General features: G+C 43.4%; 1 protein-coding gene across 7 annotated transcripts in view; it reads right to left on the reverse strand.

The window, feature by feature from the left end:
* Window positions 1-8,798: 8,798 nt before the first annotated feature.
* TBC1D17 (TBC1 domain family member 17) overlaps window positions 8,799-16,573 on the reverse strand; it is a 30,248-nt gene continuing 22,473 nt past the window's right edge. For 4 of the 7 annotated variants that reach the window (XM_070767266.1, XM_070767269.1, XM_070767271.1 and 1 more), the window contains exons 14-17: window positions 16,427-16,524; window positions 12,477-12,608; window positions 11,554-11,640; window positions 8,799-9,927 (exon numbers count right to left, since the gene is read on the reverse strand). In XM_070767266.1, the coding sequence (XP_070623367.1) occupies window positions 9,715-9,927; window positions 11,554-11,640; window positions 12,477-12,608; window positions 16,427-16,524 (530 nt within the window). In that variant the 3' untranslated portion in view covers window positions 8,799-9,714. The remainder of the gene's footprint in view (window positions 9,928-11,553; window positions 11,641-12,476; window positions 12,609-16,426; window positions 16,525-16,573) is intronic. The other 3 variants (XM_070767267.1, XM_070767270.1, XM_070767272.1) reach the window with 1 other exon arrangement.

Here is a 16,573-nt window from a genome sequence, read left to right on the forward strand (position 1 = left end):
GAATTTTCAAAACGTGTGTGTGTCTGAAATTTGTACCCTTGAATTTTCAGGAGGCTCCTATCAGAGAGCCCAGCAGAACACCATTTAAATTAAATGCTGGATAAAAAATTGCTCCCTGTGTCTGCAGCCGGGAAGGACAACATGGGGGAAGTTGTTGTAGAAGGAGAGCCATGTTAGTCTCTAGTACCAAAACATCAGGAGGCGTTTGATAGCCCCATTTTCCGATTAAATAATTTAGTACTTTTTGTGTCAATCAGAAAAGGAAGAGATGAGAGATCCACACACAAGTACAATCTTCCTTCGTTCTGCCCCCAAGTGGCTGGACGTGGAAATTCCCTTGCTTTAATAGGCCACCATACCCTCCACGCTTCAATCTGCAAAATACTGTACATCAGTTCTCAGAGCCAGTTGTGTTCCTGCTCTCTGGTTTGTGAGTTGACCTGGATTGAACAAAATTGCAGTAAATAACACAAATACATTTCCCATTGCTTAGCATTCATAGAAAAGCCATAAAGTAGAACCTTGGACCTCACAACCATGCTTCTATGTGTTTTATTTTTATACTTTTTTCTTCTTCCATCCCATTTTTTTCCCCTTGCAGGAACCTACGTGAATACAAAATAAGCTGACCATGATTTAACTCTAGAAAAAACCATGATGCATTTATTTTTTTGTCTATCACATTCTAAAAATACATAATCCTTTCCAACAGCCACTTATATTGTTTGCATAAGCTAGCCCGAATCTCTTTAAGTGTGCAGTAAGCAGATAACACAATGCTGTATGTACAAGTGTGAACTAGTCTAGCTTCTCCACTGAATCAGACGTTTTTTGTTCTTTCTATCAATATGCTAATCAGGGACATCTGCAGGGGGTCAAAAAATAGTCAAGACGAGAGACTTTTGACTGCACAGATGTAGCCACCATCTTGACTTTTTAAAATCCTCCTTCATGTCCTCGCTGTAAATCTTAATTGCTTTGCTCATATAATTTTATTCCTCAGCTATTTCAACGAAGAACTTCGTTTATCTTAAGGATTTGCTTCTGCCATTTTAAATACCACCTTGACCCATAAAGATTATGTTCCATTTATAATTAGGTTTACATAGATGTTAATGTATATATTCTGCCACAATAATCTTTTTTTTAATCATTGTAAGGCAAGCTGGTTTCATTAATATACCCAAAACTTTCAATGGACTGAGATAGTAGGAAAATATGGAAACCAGGAAAAGAAAAACTAAGATTTCCTTAGAGCTTTGTACCAAATGTTTTGATTTTTTTTAAAAAATAACATAATGACAGAATAACAGAGTTGGAAAGGACCTTGGAATCTTTTTGTCCAACCCAAAGCCCAACCAATTTTAATTCTGAAAGGGTATGTGAACGCTTACTTCTTTCCCTGAATTTGGAGAGATACGGTAACAACGTCTATCATTATTAGACTGGAGTTGAGATTCAAATTGTCACATAGCAATTAAATTGAATTTACACACAGTGCTAATGTTAAAAATAGAGTTTAAGGTTGGGGTTTTGTATGTGGTGCATTGTGAGAGTCCTCCCCACTCGTGCCTCTAATAAATCCTGATTTATAGTTTAATGCACAATCCAAACCCAGACAGTTGTAGTTTCTGAACAAACCAGATTTCCAATGGTACGTGAACTCAATAATTGTATTGAGAAAGCAGAGTCATTTAATCTTCAAGGTCAAGAGGGTTTTTTTAAAAAAGAAGCAGTACTATATACAATGCCAGGAAAATCTTGAAGAAAAAGCAGGAGTGTTAACCATAGTTCCCTCTAAGCTGAGCAGTGAGCAATCACTCACTTAAAAATCATCATCAACTCAGAGTTTTTCAAACCTGCCCAGAAGCCGAGAGGGAAAGAGTGAGAGGGAAGGAGTTTAGTTTAGTTTAGTTTAGTTTATTTAGATTTGTATGCCGCCCCTCTCCGCAGACTCGGGGCGGCTCACAACAGAATAACAGAAAACAATTTCAGCAAATCTAAATTTCTACTAAAAACATTTTAAAAACCCCATTTTCTAAGCACACATACATACACACATACCATTCATAAATTGTATATGCCTGGGGGAGATGTCTCAGTTCCCCCATGCCTGACGACACAGGTGGGTCTTAAGGAGTTTACGAAAGGCAAGGAGAGTAGGGGCAGTTCTAATCTCCGGGGGGAGTTGGTTCCAGAGGGTCGGGGCCACCACAGAGAAGGCTCTTCCCCTGGGGCCCGCCAACCGACATTGTTTAGTTGACGGGACCCGGAGAAGGCCCACTCTGTGGGACCTAATCGGTCGCTGGGATTCGTGCGGCAGCAGGCGGTCTCGGAGATATTCTGGTCCAGTGCCATGAAGGGCTTTAAAGGTCATAACCAACACTTTGAATTGTGACCGGAAGTTGATCGGCAACCAATGCAGACTGCGGAGTGTTGGTGAAACATGGGCATACCTAGGTAAGCCCATGACTGCTCTCGCAGCTGCATTCTGCACGATCTGAAGTTTCCGAACACTTCTCAAAGGTAGCCCCATGTAGAGAGCATTACAGTAGTCGAACCTCGAGGTGATGAGGGCATGAGTGACTGTGAGCAATGAGTCCCGGTCCAAATAGGGCCGCAACTGGTGCACCAGGCAAACCTGGGCAAACGCCCCCCTCGCCACAGCTGAAAGATGTTTCTCTAATGTGAGCTGTGGATCGAGGAGGACGCCCAAGTTGCGGACCCTCTCTGAGGGGGTCAAAAGTTCCCCCCCCCAGGGTAATGGAAGGACAGATGGAATTGTCCTTGGGAGGCAAAACCCACAGCCACTCCGTCTTATCCGGGTTGAGTTTGAGTCTGTTGACACCCATCCAGGCCCCAACAGCCTCCAGACACCGGCACATCACTTCCACTGCTTCGTTGACTGGACATGGGGTGGAGATGTAAAGCTGGGTATCATCAGCGTACTGATGATACCTCACCCCATGCCCTTGGATGATCTCACCCAGCGGTTTCATGTAGATATTAAATAGCAGGGGGGAGAGGACCGACCCCTGAGGCACCCCACAAGGGAGAGACCTTGGAGTCGACCTCTGACCCCCCACTAACACCGACTGCAACCGACCGGAGAGGTAGGAGGAGAACCACTGGAGAACAGTGCCTCCCACTCCCAACCCCTCCAGCCGGCGCAGAAGGATACCATGGTCGATGGTATCGAAAGCCGCTGAGAGGTCAAGAAGCACCAGGACAGAGGATAAACCCCTGTCCCGGGCCCGCCAGAGATCATCCATCAATGCGACCAAAGCAGTTTCCGTGCTGTAACCGGGTCTGAAATCCGACTGCTGGGGACCTAGATAATCGGCTTCTTCCAAGGATCGTTGGAGCTGGAGTGCCACCACCTTCTCGACAACCTTCCCCATAAAGGGAAGGTTGGAGACTGGATGGTAGTTATTAAGAACGGCTGGGTCCAGGGAAGGCTTCTTGAGGAGGGGGCGCACGAGCGCCTCTTTATAGGATGATGGAAAGGATCCCCTCCCCAAGGAAGCGTTGATAATCTCCTGGACCCAGCTCCGTGTCACCTCCCTGCTGGCCGAAACCAGGAGGAGAGAGAGAGGAAGAGAGGAAGAGAGAGAAACAGATAGAAAAAAGAGAGGAAGGAAAAGAGAAAGAAAAAGAATGGGAGTAAGGAAGAGAGAAAGAAAATAAAAATCTAGTTTGAAACTAGCTCAACTATTTAAGTGGCATTTTGATATTGATAGAGTTGCCCTATTATGAGCTCACTGCTATAGACACACAGTACAGTATTTTATTTTGAAATTCTCTAAGGCAAAACAGGGTGGGTTTTTTATTTATTTGTTTGTTTGTTTGTTTGTTTGTTTGTTTGTTTCTTTATTTAATATTTCTGTGCCGCCCAGTCCCAAAGGGACTGCTGCTCAGACACTATACTTTTCCGCCCACCCCCCCAAAAAATTAGAAGGAACACTGGTGTTAATGCTAAAATACGGTAAATTATTCAGGGCATCTGGACCAGCGTTTCCCAACCTCGACAAGATGTGTAGATTTCAACTGGTTGGGGAATTCTGGGAATTATAGTCCGCACATCTTTAGAGTTGCTGTGGTTGAGCAGCACTGATCTAAACTGCAAAGAAGCTCGATCACCCTCAAGCTGCTGCAACGCAGAAACAGAGACTGGAGAAGATATGAACCTTCCCCTTTAAGAGAGCTCTGTTCTCACTGCAGTTCAGTCTGATAGAGCCTAAGATAAATCCATTTGGCTTCGATTTCCGTTGCGCTACATGAGACGCAAGAAGATCTCTACAGCTGGGCTCTGCCTTCACCTAGTGGCTGTTTGGATTTTTGCAGCCCAGCTACCTTAGCAGTAGGTTTATATTCGTTCCTGGAACTGAAATGAGGTACTATTTGTGCTATTTCCTCCCGATTCCCATATTAACAAAGCGGCTGGGAGCATTTGCTGAAAGGAAAAAAAAAATCGTACTTTTGACTGCTGGTTAGGGAGGGCGATCGGGGACGTTACTGTGGAAACACATTTAAGAGAGAAAATAATTTATCGGATGATGGCTGGCAGTATCGAAAAGGCGGCAAGGTTCCCAAATATTGTTCAGGAGGGAAATAAGAGTATTGCATTCTCTGGCATTCTGGGTGAATATTCTCTCCTGTGATATATGTATAGGAAACTATGGTTGCTGTTGTTTTTTTTAGAGTCTAGTAGCTTATACCTTTTAACAAAATTTCTTAATCAGGAAAGGTGCTACCAGTCTTCCTGTAATATATAGGAAAAGCAGCTGATGTTAGCCAGGAGGTTGTTTTTTTTTTTAAATGCAACTAGGGCAGCACAAGAAGAGAAGCCAAAAGATAGCCCATCTGCAGGGTTGTGCAGATGCTTTTATCCCCATCTAACTGCCTCCTGGTTCTCCACCATCCTCTCCCCCCCCCTCCATTTAAAAATCCCAGTGCTCACTGCTAGGTGTTCCAGCAAGACAAAAGAAGGAGGCATAGAAGCGCAAGAAAAAACGGAGCAGCCAGCCAAACTGGACAAATTGCCATTTAGTACTGCATCACCGGGCTCCCTGCATTGCTCTCCTGCAGTGCTTGGAAGGGGGAGAGGGGGGGGGAGAAAGAGAGAAGTGAGGAAAGCAATGCTGCATTCACTGCAGTATGACGGTTTGCTGCAGAGAAGCTGGAAAATGTACACTACTGTGGCCGGTACCCTTCACTCATGGGGCAGGGGAAGGGTCAGTGGTAATGAATAATGATTTTGCAGAGCCGGGCTTGCACTCTCTCTGTTGTACAATTGGGCTACACCAAAGGGACTGCAGACTTCTTCCCACCCCCGCATCAGGAGAGGACACCCCTGAAATCAGCCCCCTAAGGAGATATCCCCTACACTTCATTCCCTAGGTAACACCTGTAACATACACAATGAAAACCCAACAAGATCGACGCTTGACTTGTCAAGTATGAAAATGGGGAGAATGTTTCTTATCACAGCATGCCACAAGTGCCTGGCTCCTTCCTCTAAATCAGTGGTTCTCAACCTGGGTGGGGGTTGGGACCTTTGGGGGTCAAAGGACCATTTCACAGGGGTTCCCAAGACCATGGGAAAAGACAAATTTCCCATGGTGTTAGGAACTAAACCTTCTAAACTGTAACTTGTTGCTTATATCCTAAGATTTTTATTAATATTGCTTCTTCATTGCTTATTTGACCCCTATGACAATCATTAAGAGTTGTACCACGATTCTTGACAAATGTATATTTTATTTTATGTACGCTGAGAGCATATGCACCAAGACAAATTCCTTGTGTGTCCAATCACACTTGGCCAATAAAAATTCTATTCTATTCTATTCTGGCGCCTTGGAATGTATTTTTACAATACGACCAATCAGGCGCTTACAGTGGGGGTTGTTCTGTCTGGGTGCCCCCAGCCTTCAACACCAACTGGAAAAAGCAGCCAGACACGCTGGTAAAAGCAAAAGCACTTTATAGTTTGAAAAATAAACAGAGAAAAACCTGTTCTTCCCAACAGGCAGGCTATGAGACTTCACAGCAGAGTCCTGATGGCCAGACAATACAGCAGACTTCTTGCTGGCACACCCACCACTGTAGAGAATAAGACCCACACCTTTTTCCCCCAAGGTTTCAGTATTCAAAGTCACAAACCAGAATTCCAAGACGCCAAAGATCACAGCCAGGTCCCAGGACTCCCAAAGATAATACTCCACAAGCCAGGAAGGGTGGGTCTGCCTTTTCAGCCTTTCCAGAGAGCACCACACCCAAACCCAGCTGTTGCCTCTTTAGTGCTGAAAGTACCTGGCTAATTGTCCCCTTCGTTGTGTTGCTCTTCTCTGCCGGAGATCGATTATTGCTTGTGCATTTTCATCTAAGGAATCCAGGCTGCTTGCTGGGGAGAGCTCCCCCTCGGGGGACTCTGGCTGTCCTCCCTCTCCCTCAGCCTGAGATTCCTCCTCCCCGTCTGCCTGAACCTCCTGTTCCTCATCCTCCCCCTCTGAGCAGGAAGCCGGCAGAGGATCAGCCGTTCCCTGAGGGGCCTCAGACGGAATCACAACAGGGGTGTCCCTCTGATCTTTGTACCAATCAGCTTAAAGCTCTGTTGGGAGAATTGGCACAAGACTTGTGGTAGGAGGTTTAGAAACATGAAGTATAAATAAAAACAAAATAAACAACAACAACCCCCACACACACAAAACCTTAACAGAGACTGGAAATCTAAGAGCAAGATCTGACTTGGAATGTAATGAGATGGTAGACCACCTTACCATCCCAAGATCATAAACCCGGAGAAGTTATTTTAAAATTCCCAGAAGGCAGCTGAGACCTACTATATTCTGAACCGTTGTCCAATAACTTCCAAGGGCATGCTTTCAAAGTTCAACATTGCTTTTCTGAGCAAAGTTGAGAACTCTTGAAATTCTTCTGAGTAATTAAAAAAAATGATTTTCCTGCAAGACCCAACTCATTATCTCACAAAGCCAGGAATCCATTTTTTCCTCTATCAATGCAGCATATATTTTTTAAAGTACCTAAAGAGGAACTTCCATCCCAACCTTGCTCAATGGTAGATACTAGTCTCAAAATCTAGGTAGAATCAGGGAAGGTTTTTGAAAGTTTGGATAGCCACTTGCGGTTTAATGAAGGCTAAATCCAGTCAATTTGTAGCCTGCCATGAATTCTACCCAGATTGACAATATTAATGTGAATTGTAATCCAATATCTGGAGCATTATCTTTAGTGTAAACAATGCTGTTTGATAGATCAATGATTTGACCAGTCAATCACTTTTTCTTTTGATGACAGTTCATAATGGAAACTCCCTCACTGAATCTATTACTTCTAAATATAGCAGCATAATAAAATGATTTAATTAAATTGGTAGTGGATTCCTCGTTGGGGGAAGAAAGCAACATTGAGATAGAAGTCAGCAATGATGGAATTATAGTACATGTCAAGATCATAGAGCTTCTTCTGCCATCAGTCAAGGGGTAAAATATAAGATGATCAAACTACTATGGCTCCCATCAATGACTTTTGCTCCAAGAGGACAAAGTTAATGAAAAGTGTCAATCCCCAGCCGTTGGTTTCATGTGGAGAGAAATATCTAGATTAAAAAATACAGTAATTGATTCTGAGCAATCAGGTGATTTAAAAACTTTGAGCTACTGTAGTTTGTATTAAGGTGTCACTAATCCTTTTGTATTGTAGAAAATACATCAATATCACCGCCCTTTTATCTGTTTACAATTTTATTCTCCATTTGCTTTCTTTTGTATCTAAGTCTCTTCCTAGTTTGTGTTTACATTTCATGCATAAATAGTTTGAATTGCTGACCTGTTGTGGTTACAAGATCTACTTTTCATTAAAAAAAACTTTTTAAGGGAGATGGTTGATGAGACTGTGAGTTTCGCGATCAGGAGTTCTTTAGAGCAGGGGTCCCCAACCACCGGGCCGCGGACCAGTACCGGGCCGCGGGGCATGTTGCACCGGTCCGTGGAGTCAGCAGCTGCCGGCCCTCATGCTGCCACCCCCTCCCTCCAGCGCTTCGCCTCCCGCCGGGCAAGAGGCCTCGGGAGGCAGGTTCTGCCGGCCACAGGACGATGGATGGGACAGAGGGGCGGGAAGGACCGAGAGGCTCAAGCCTCTTTTAGCTTCTACTGCGGGGCGCTTTTGCGTTTTTGGCTGGGGGGAGGCAGGAGGGCCAGCCTGACCCCCTCTCTCCAGAGCTTAGCTCCCGCTGGGCAAGAGGGCTTGGGAGGCAGGTTCTGCCGGCCACAGGACGATGGCGGGAAAGAGGGGCGGGGAGGACCAGCACCCCCATGCTTAATCCTGCCCCCAACCATGCCCCTTTCCGCCCCCACTGGGCCATAGAAAAATTGTCTTGCTGAAACTGGTCCCTGGTGGAAAAAACGTTGGGGACCACTGCTTTAGAGTAATCCACCATCACACTGGTTTAAAAAGCACAGTACAGGAGGATAAAAAGGAATGCATGCGTGTTCTGTAAAGGTCTTAGACCCGGGGTAGGCAAAGCTGGCTCTTCTATGACTTGTGGACTTCAACTCCTAGAATTCCTGAGCCAATCATGCTAGCTCAGGAATTCTGGGAGTTGAAGTCCACATGTCATAGAAGGGCCAACTTTGCCTACTCCTGCCTTAGACCATTCTGACCAGGAGTCAGTTTTGAAGTTTTTTTTTATTCCTCCTCTTTCACAGTCTCAGCCCACTCAGGAGAAATAGCTCAGGCCAAGCAATGTTCGCCCCCAAAGAGCTGCACACTCAAAAGAATGACACAATACTTTTAATGTATTTTATAAAGGGAGAGGGAAGCAAGGTAAGGACCAAGAAAGACTGTTTGGTGGAAAGGAGAATAGTCTGCGTTTGCACACAAAGCTTCATATCCACGTGCCTGCTGCTTTAGAGAGGCATTGAAGAACAACGTCTGATATCCTTCCTCAGTGTATTGCAGTTAGTTTATAATCACGTTTTAAAGAGAAAGCAGCAAGCAGGGCATGAGATGAACCTCCGGCCGTGGGAAGGAAGCACAAGGCAGCATATCAATAGGAATTCCTTGGCAAAATACTAAATAACTTGGGAGTTGGGCCTTCTAGCCTCTAATCTTGAAAATCTCTGATTCTGTGTTTTTCCTAGAGAGAACATCTCTGCAATGTTCAGTTCTCCACTGTTCTAATCAGCTCCCCTGCATTTTTGTTTAGAATATAGCTTGGGCATCTCCAACTAAATTCTGTAAGTCAAGGCAGAGGCTTCAAATTGGCAGAAGCAATAGCTGCTGCCAAAAAACCCCCCCTGAATCTAAACATATAAAACTAGGAGGGGGGGAGATAAATGTTGCAAGACTAGACAGCAAAAACAGGATTAATGAGGTTCGTAATACAAATCGGAAGACCACGGGACACGTCTAGTCTGCTACTAATCTATTCCTTTCTATCATTTTATACAAACCAGAAGTGAAAATCACCTTCAGACCCAGACCTGGGACTTTTCAAGGAAGCCTTATGTTAGGGATAAAGGCACACTGTGCACACACTGGCTGTGATTGAGACTTGATATTCCTACAAATATTTGAACTCTAGGAAGAAAAACCTTTGCAAGGCCCCCCTGACTTGCCTCCCTCCTAGCCCACCCCCTGCTCTGATTAAAGTGCTTGTGTTAAGAAGATGGTTGTGGCGGTGTGAGTTTTTCATGGAGACAAGCTCTGAGAAGTGGAGGCGTCCTCCGCAGGCAGGATTTCGATGCTGCTGTCCGGCTGGCTTGGGGAAACGCTGTCGGTCAAGTCCATCTCCTGCACCTGGCTGGGGGACAGCGGCTGTGGGGAGCTGGCGGTGTCAGTGCTGGAAGTGGGAGATTTGCTCTCTGAGAGGCCCAGCAGTTCCTGGACATTACGTGGTAAATCCTGGCAGAAAGAAAACCCAAGACTTTAATAGTAGGTAGCTTTTTCCTGATCAGACCTCCCCTAGTGTAGTATGCCTGGGTCCTACACAGCTTCCATGGCATATAAATATCCTAAAAATTTCAGTGGCAGAGCCCTAATTGAAATGTATAGATTCTAGGCTTCAAATCTTGGCTCTCCAATAAAAGGATCAAGTAGCAGGGTTTTTTTGTGTGCTTGAGTTTTAGGCTGGGACATAATGAACTAATACAACTACCGGTAATATATAAGCCACCATTTAGAGTCACCACGTATGTGATCCCTAAAAAGGGATTAAAGTGTATTTTTATGTATTAGTCAGGATGCTATAACCAGTTTGATGTAGAGACACATCATAGAAACTAGTAGACTGGAACGTCCAATCCTATCTTGGGCCAGTCACTTTCTCTCAACCCAAGAAAGGCAATGACAAACCAATTCTGAAAAACCTTGCCAAAAAAACCACAGGGATTTGTCTCTGAAGGCTCCAGGAGTCAATAGACTCAAAGGCACAAGTGTGTGGGGGAGTGTAGATAAACACACACACACACACACAAAAATATATATCTCTCTCATTGGGTAACTTGATTCGTGCTAAACATCTACTTATCCCAGATAAAAAGACTCAGATAAAAGGCAGGTAAAATGCCAAATTCAGTCTGGTTGACTGTGGACTAAACAACAACAATAATGATGACGATGATTGTGTGCCATTTGCAGACAAAGCAAACAATCACCAGCTTATAAGAACTTGGGGGGGGGGGGGAAACCACTCAAACAGCCCAATGAAAACTGAGCATGCTCAGTGTCCACATAATTCTGACCCTGAACAGGAGTTCGCTTCCTTGCAACATTTGAGCCGGGGCGGCGCAGCAGGTAGAGTGCAGTACTGCAGGCCAATGAAGCTGACTGTAGATCTGCAATTCAGCGGTTCAAATCTCATCACCGGCTCAAGGTTGACTCAGCCTTTCATCCTTCCGAGGGGGGTAAAATGAGGACCCAGATTGTGGGGGCGATAGGCTGGCTCTGTTAAAAAGTGCTATTGCTAACATGTTGTAAGCCACCCTGAGTCTAAGGAGAAGGACGGCCTAAAAATCAAATGAATGAATGAATGAGTGAGTGAGTGAGTAAGTTATTAAGTAAGTTATTAAGTAAGTAAGTAAGTAAGTAAGTAAGTAAGTAAGTAAGTAAGTAAGTAAGTAAGTAAGTAAATAAATTTTGCCATAGATCTTGTAAGCCCTATTGTTAATAATCACACACAATAACCACACATGACAGATGGAGCACTTCTTGTGTTTTGGGGAGGGCAACACTCCACCTAGCCAGTCCAGTATCCCAAGAACATCAGGTCCCAAAACTACCAGGTGGTTCTTCATTTTGCTCATCATGAAACTCAAACACAGGAAATGCTCAAGGTGAAAGCCAAAAAGCTAGAAACATGGGGCCAGTATTTACGACATCCATTTGGGGAACATTCTTTCAACCCAACGGAAGTTGGGTCATTATTTCAGCACCGCTTTACACATTCCTCTTATTGTGGATGTCTTGCCTATTGGCTCCAGAAAGGAGGTTGCAGTAGGAAAGCTTCATGCCTCATTGGCAAAAACTCACTGGAGTAGAAACCAGCTGCCTGTAGATTGCCTCTGCCCGGCATAAGATGTCTTCCACGCTCATCTTCATGGTCAGTTCATTAATATGCTTTGGGAAGACACAAACAAAAAGAACACACTCTGTTAAACGTGAATTTAAAATTCAACTAGACAGAAGGGAATGGAGGGAATGGAGCGAACGGTGTGAAAAAACTTTACCGAAGAAGTTATTTTCCTGTAAACCAGAATGCATATTCTGAGTTTGGAGAACTGTTATAAATTTATTTATTTATTATTATTTATTATTTAGATTTGTATAAATGATACGTAAGAACTGTGGATGTAAAAGCCAAAGTGAGAAACCTCTAGAAAATGAATGAGATACAGTGTAATAAATATACACTGCTCAAAAAAAATAAAGGGAACACTTAAACAACACAATATAACTCCAGGTAAATCAAACTTCTGTGAAATCAAACTGTCCACTTAGGAAGCAACATTGATTGGCAATCAATTTCACATGCTGCTGTGCACATTCAACTTCGTACAGAACAAAGTATTCAATGAGAATATTTCATTCATTCAGATCTAGGATATGTTATTTGAGTGTTCCCTTTATTTTTTTTTGAGCAGTATATAGATTATTCCTTAACCACAGAAAGCAGCAGAAACTTTGTATAACAGCAGGGGGCACAATGACAGACAATCTGAGCAGAAGAAAACTCATTGTTCTCCAGCATATACCATTCATATTTCAGAAGCTACTAACATTTATTTATTTTTTTTATTTATTCATTTGTCCAATACACAATACATATGGAAGAGAATAGACATGAAGTAATATATATAAAGATAATATGTAAACCTGAAATTATGAGTGGTACCATGTTTAGAGCTCAAACAGAAACCTAACTTTATAAGTGAGAGATATGAGAAAGCATTCACCTGCTTGGCTCTCACCTTGAGAATCTCGTTAAAGCCAAAGCCAGAAGTCATAAGAGCCTGTCTTTCTGCATCCAGAATGCCACAAGCCACCAGCAGATGGAAATTGGGGCAAGGTAATTCCGTCCATAATACCTAGAATGAGAGGTACAAAGACAATTTAGACCACAACCAATATTAGCAATATTATTTATCCTGTTAGCTAATTAAGCACAACATTCTGTCTCTTCCAACCATCAGCTGGACCATCCTATCCTTGAGATGAATCAGTAAAAAACTAGAAGACACAGTTTGCCTGGTTCTATTATTTGATTTTCTCAAATCACTCTCTGCCACGGGGCCAGATTTCAACCAAGTTCTTCTTTGAGAAAACTGGGGGAAGTCAGTAGACTCCTAAACACCATCCTTGTTCAATTCTACAATACAGTTCTGTGCCAAATGGACAGGAAGAAAACTAGATTTATATGCCCAAATCAAGAGCTGATAGTGAAGATTTTCTCAATCCACGTAGCCTTATAACACTTTCCTGGTTTATCTATAGCCAGAAAAGAGAGATGCAATAGCCGTACATGTGAATTGATTGTCACCTTTTACTCAACTCCTCAGGAACTTTACACAGTTGTTGTTGTTGTTGTTGTTGTTGTTGTTGTTGTTGTTATTATTATTATTATTTGGACTTTTATGCCGCCCCTCTCTGAGGACTTGGGCGGCTTACAACATATAAAAATAACAATGTATGAATCCAATCAATAATTAATAATCTAAAAACCCAAAGACCATAAAAACATTCGTACCCATTCAATCCATTAACTCAGAAGTCTAATGGCAGAAATCTAATGGCCCCAAGCCTGGTGACATAAATGAGTCTTGAGACTCTTACGGAAGGCAAGTAGGGTGGGGGTAGTGCGAATCTCCGGGGGGGAGCTGATTCCAGAGGTCCGGGGCCACCACAGAGAAGGCTCTTCTCCAGGGCCCGCCAGGCGACATTGTTTGGTTGACAGGACCTGGAGAAAACCAACTCTGTGGGATCTGACCGGTTGCTGGGATTCATCCGGCAGAAGGCAATTCCGCAGGTATTCTGGTCCAATGCCATGTAGGGCACTTCCTGTTGAGTAATTTGATTTTATTGCTTACTAAGCAAATTTATACAGTTGCCCAAAGCCACACACAGGTGAGTCCAGGCAGTTTATAATATTAAAAATCCACAAGATAAAAACTGTAAAACCCTACCACCATTATACCGATCCACATGGCAGCAGCAACACAATGAGGCTAATCACATGGTTGAACCTATCTAAGATCAATCTAAATGTGGATCTTTACAATAGTCAGGTCACTGCCCAGTCAATATTTTGATCGTTTTTCCTGCAGATTTCCAATTGTGAGCCGCCCCGAGTCTTTGGAGAGGGGCGGCATACAAATCTAATAAATTATTATTATTATTATTATTATTATTATTATTATTATTATTATTATTAAATACTCCAGCCTAGAAATCTTATGGATCAAGTGATTTCCTGCAGATGCTTGGGGTATTTATGGAGTGATCAAGTACAGCAGGTAGTTCCAAAATACATTGATCCTTGGAATTCGGAAATACGAAGCGCACTGGACTTGACTGCTTCTGAGCAACGGTGGGATTCGATTTTTTTTACCACTCGTCCTGTGGGTGTGGCTTGGTGGGTATGGCTGGGTGGTCATGTGAGTGGGGAGGTGTGGGTGGGTGTCATGTGAGTGGCTCGGCATGGCCAACTCTACATTGCACACGTTAAGGGGCGTCTTCGCCTTGCCCACTTGCCTGGCCTCCCAAGCTCTTCTGGTCTTTTATTTATTCGAATTCTATGCTGCCCAATCCCGAAGGACTCGGGATTATTAATTTGTCTACTACTACAGTGTCTAATGCCTGCCTGTCCTTCTGGATCCGGAACTACCCCAGATTCGTAGCCCATGTTATTCTCCACAATCTTCTGTGGAAACTCCTTGATGGCTGGCTGGAGAATTCCGAGGAGTTAAAGTCCATACATCTTTCAGCGGAGAGACACTGATCTAGCCCTTGGGTTCTATCTAGTGTGGAAAATCCCTGCTTCTATGGATCTGGTGCTTAGTGCCTGTGCTTGTACTGTTACAATCAGGGATCAGTTCTGCCTTTTACATACCACTTGAGGAATAATTATAAAAATGATGGTTTCTCACTCATTTCTTTACTAGTAGTAGAAACAAAATAAGCAGCCATAAATGTCACCTAAAGTTGGAACCCGATATTTGTGTTCAGAAACTTCAGACCGTGCAGAATGCAGCTGCGAGAGCAATCATGGGCTTCCCTAGGTATGCCCATGTTACACCAACACTCAGCAGTCTGCATTGGTTGCCGATCAATTTCCGGTCACAATTCAAAGTGTTGGTTATGACCTTTAAAGCCCTTCATGGCATCGGACCAGAATATCTCCGGGACCGCCTTCTCCCGCACGGATCCCAGCGACCGATTAGGTCCCAGAGTGGGCCTTCTCCGGGTCCCGTCGACTAAACAATGTTGTTTGGCGGGTCCCAGGGGAAGAGCCTTCTCTGTGGCGGCCCCGACCCTCTGGAACCAGCTCCCTCCTGAGATTAGAACTGCCCCCACCCTTTCATAAACTCCTTAAAACCCACGTCTGCCGTCAGGCTTGGGGGAACTAAGATAACTTCCCCAAGCCTATATTGTTTATGCATGGTATGTTGTGTGCATGTTTTTTAAATTATGGGTTTTTAGTTTTAATTATTAGATTTGTATTGTACGTACATCGTTTTTCTATTACTGCTGTGAGCTGCCCCGAGTCTATGGAGAGGGGCGGCATACAAATTTAATATATAAATAAATAAATAATAAATAAATATTTGGATTCTGATGCACATTTATTGTTACGAACGCTTTTGCAAACAGTGGCTGAGAATACTTGCCACAGGTAAGTTTACAAAGCATTTATTTCAAATAAGATTTCTTAATTGCGTATTCTTACTTGCCCTCTTGTCATGTATCACTGTATTTTGGATTCAAATGCAATATATTCAAATGCTACATTTTTATATATATATAGAGGAGCAGAGAGAAAGGAATGCTGTATCTCTTTGCAATTCTTTAAGGCAGCTGCCTTTTTTCCCTGGGATTATGAAGCTGCCTTTCTTCCCCAGAAAAAGTCGTATTTTGTTTAAACAATAGCAAACAAATGCATCCTTGTCAACCATAGCAATGCACAGTCCTATGCTTATATTTTTTCTGCTTTTTCAAGCTGCATGTTGGGATACCACCTGGGGATGTTATACATGAAAATCTAAATTTGTTAAAGGAATTCCACAAGCATTCCCAGCGACCAGTTAGGTCCCACAGAGTTGGCCTTCTCCAGGTCCCGTCGACTAATAAACAATGTCGTCTGGCGGGACCCAGGGAAAGAGCCTTCTCCGTGGCGGCCCCGACTCTCTGGAACCAACTCCCCCCAGATATCAGAGTTGCCCCCACCCTCCTTGCCTTTCGTAAGCTCCTTAAAACCCACCTCTGTTGTCAGGCATGGGGGAATTGAAATTTTCCCTTCCCCCCTAGGCTTATAGAATTTATACATGGTATGCTTGTATGTATGAGTGGTTCTTTAAATTGGGGTTTTTTAGATTATTTTTAATATTAGATTTGTTTACATTGTCTTTTTATTGTTGTTAGCCACCCCGAGTCTTCGGAGAGGGGCGGCATACAAATCTAATAAATAAATAAATTCCCACAGGTTTCTGTCCTTCTAACCCTTTTTGCATTTGTAAATCACTCTCAGACATTTCCACAAACCTCAACACTATAACGCAGTCTCAAAACTCTACTTTTCACCAGTCTGTTTTCTCTGCTCCCTCCACCAATCCCCAAAATGAAATGAATTATCGCCTAGGTTTCCTCTAATCCTCCTGATATGAGTAAGTATTACTTTTTCCAGTCTCACCTCCCAAAGCTGAAGAATTTCAGAGAAGGTAAATTCTCTCTTGAACCAGATCAAGATCCATCGGAAACAGAAACATAAGCTGCCAGATTCCTTCGAGTCTTTGGGAACCAGGAAAAATAAAGCAGAGCGAAAGGAAAAAAATGTGTA

Source organism: Erythrolamprus reginae, chromosome Z (assembly GCF_031021105.1).
Source record: "Erythrolamprus reginae isolate rEryReg1 chromosome Z, rEryReg1.hap1, whole genome shotgun sequence".
Lineage (NCBI taxonomy): Eukaryota > Metazoa > Chordata > Lepidosauria > Squamata > Dipsadidae > Erythrolamprus > Erythrolamprus reginae.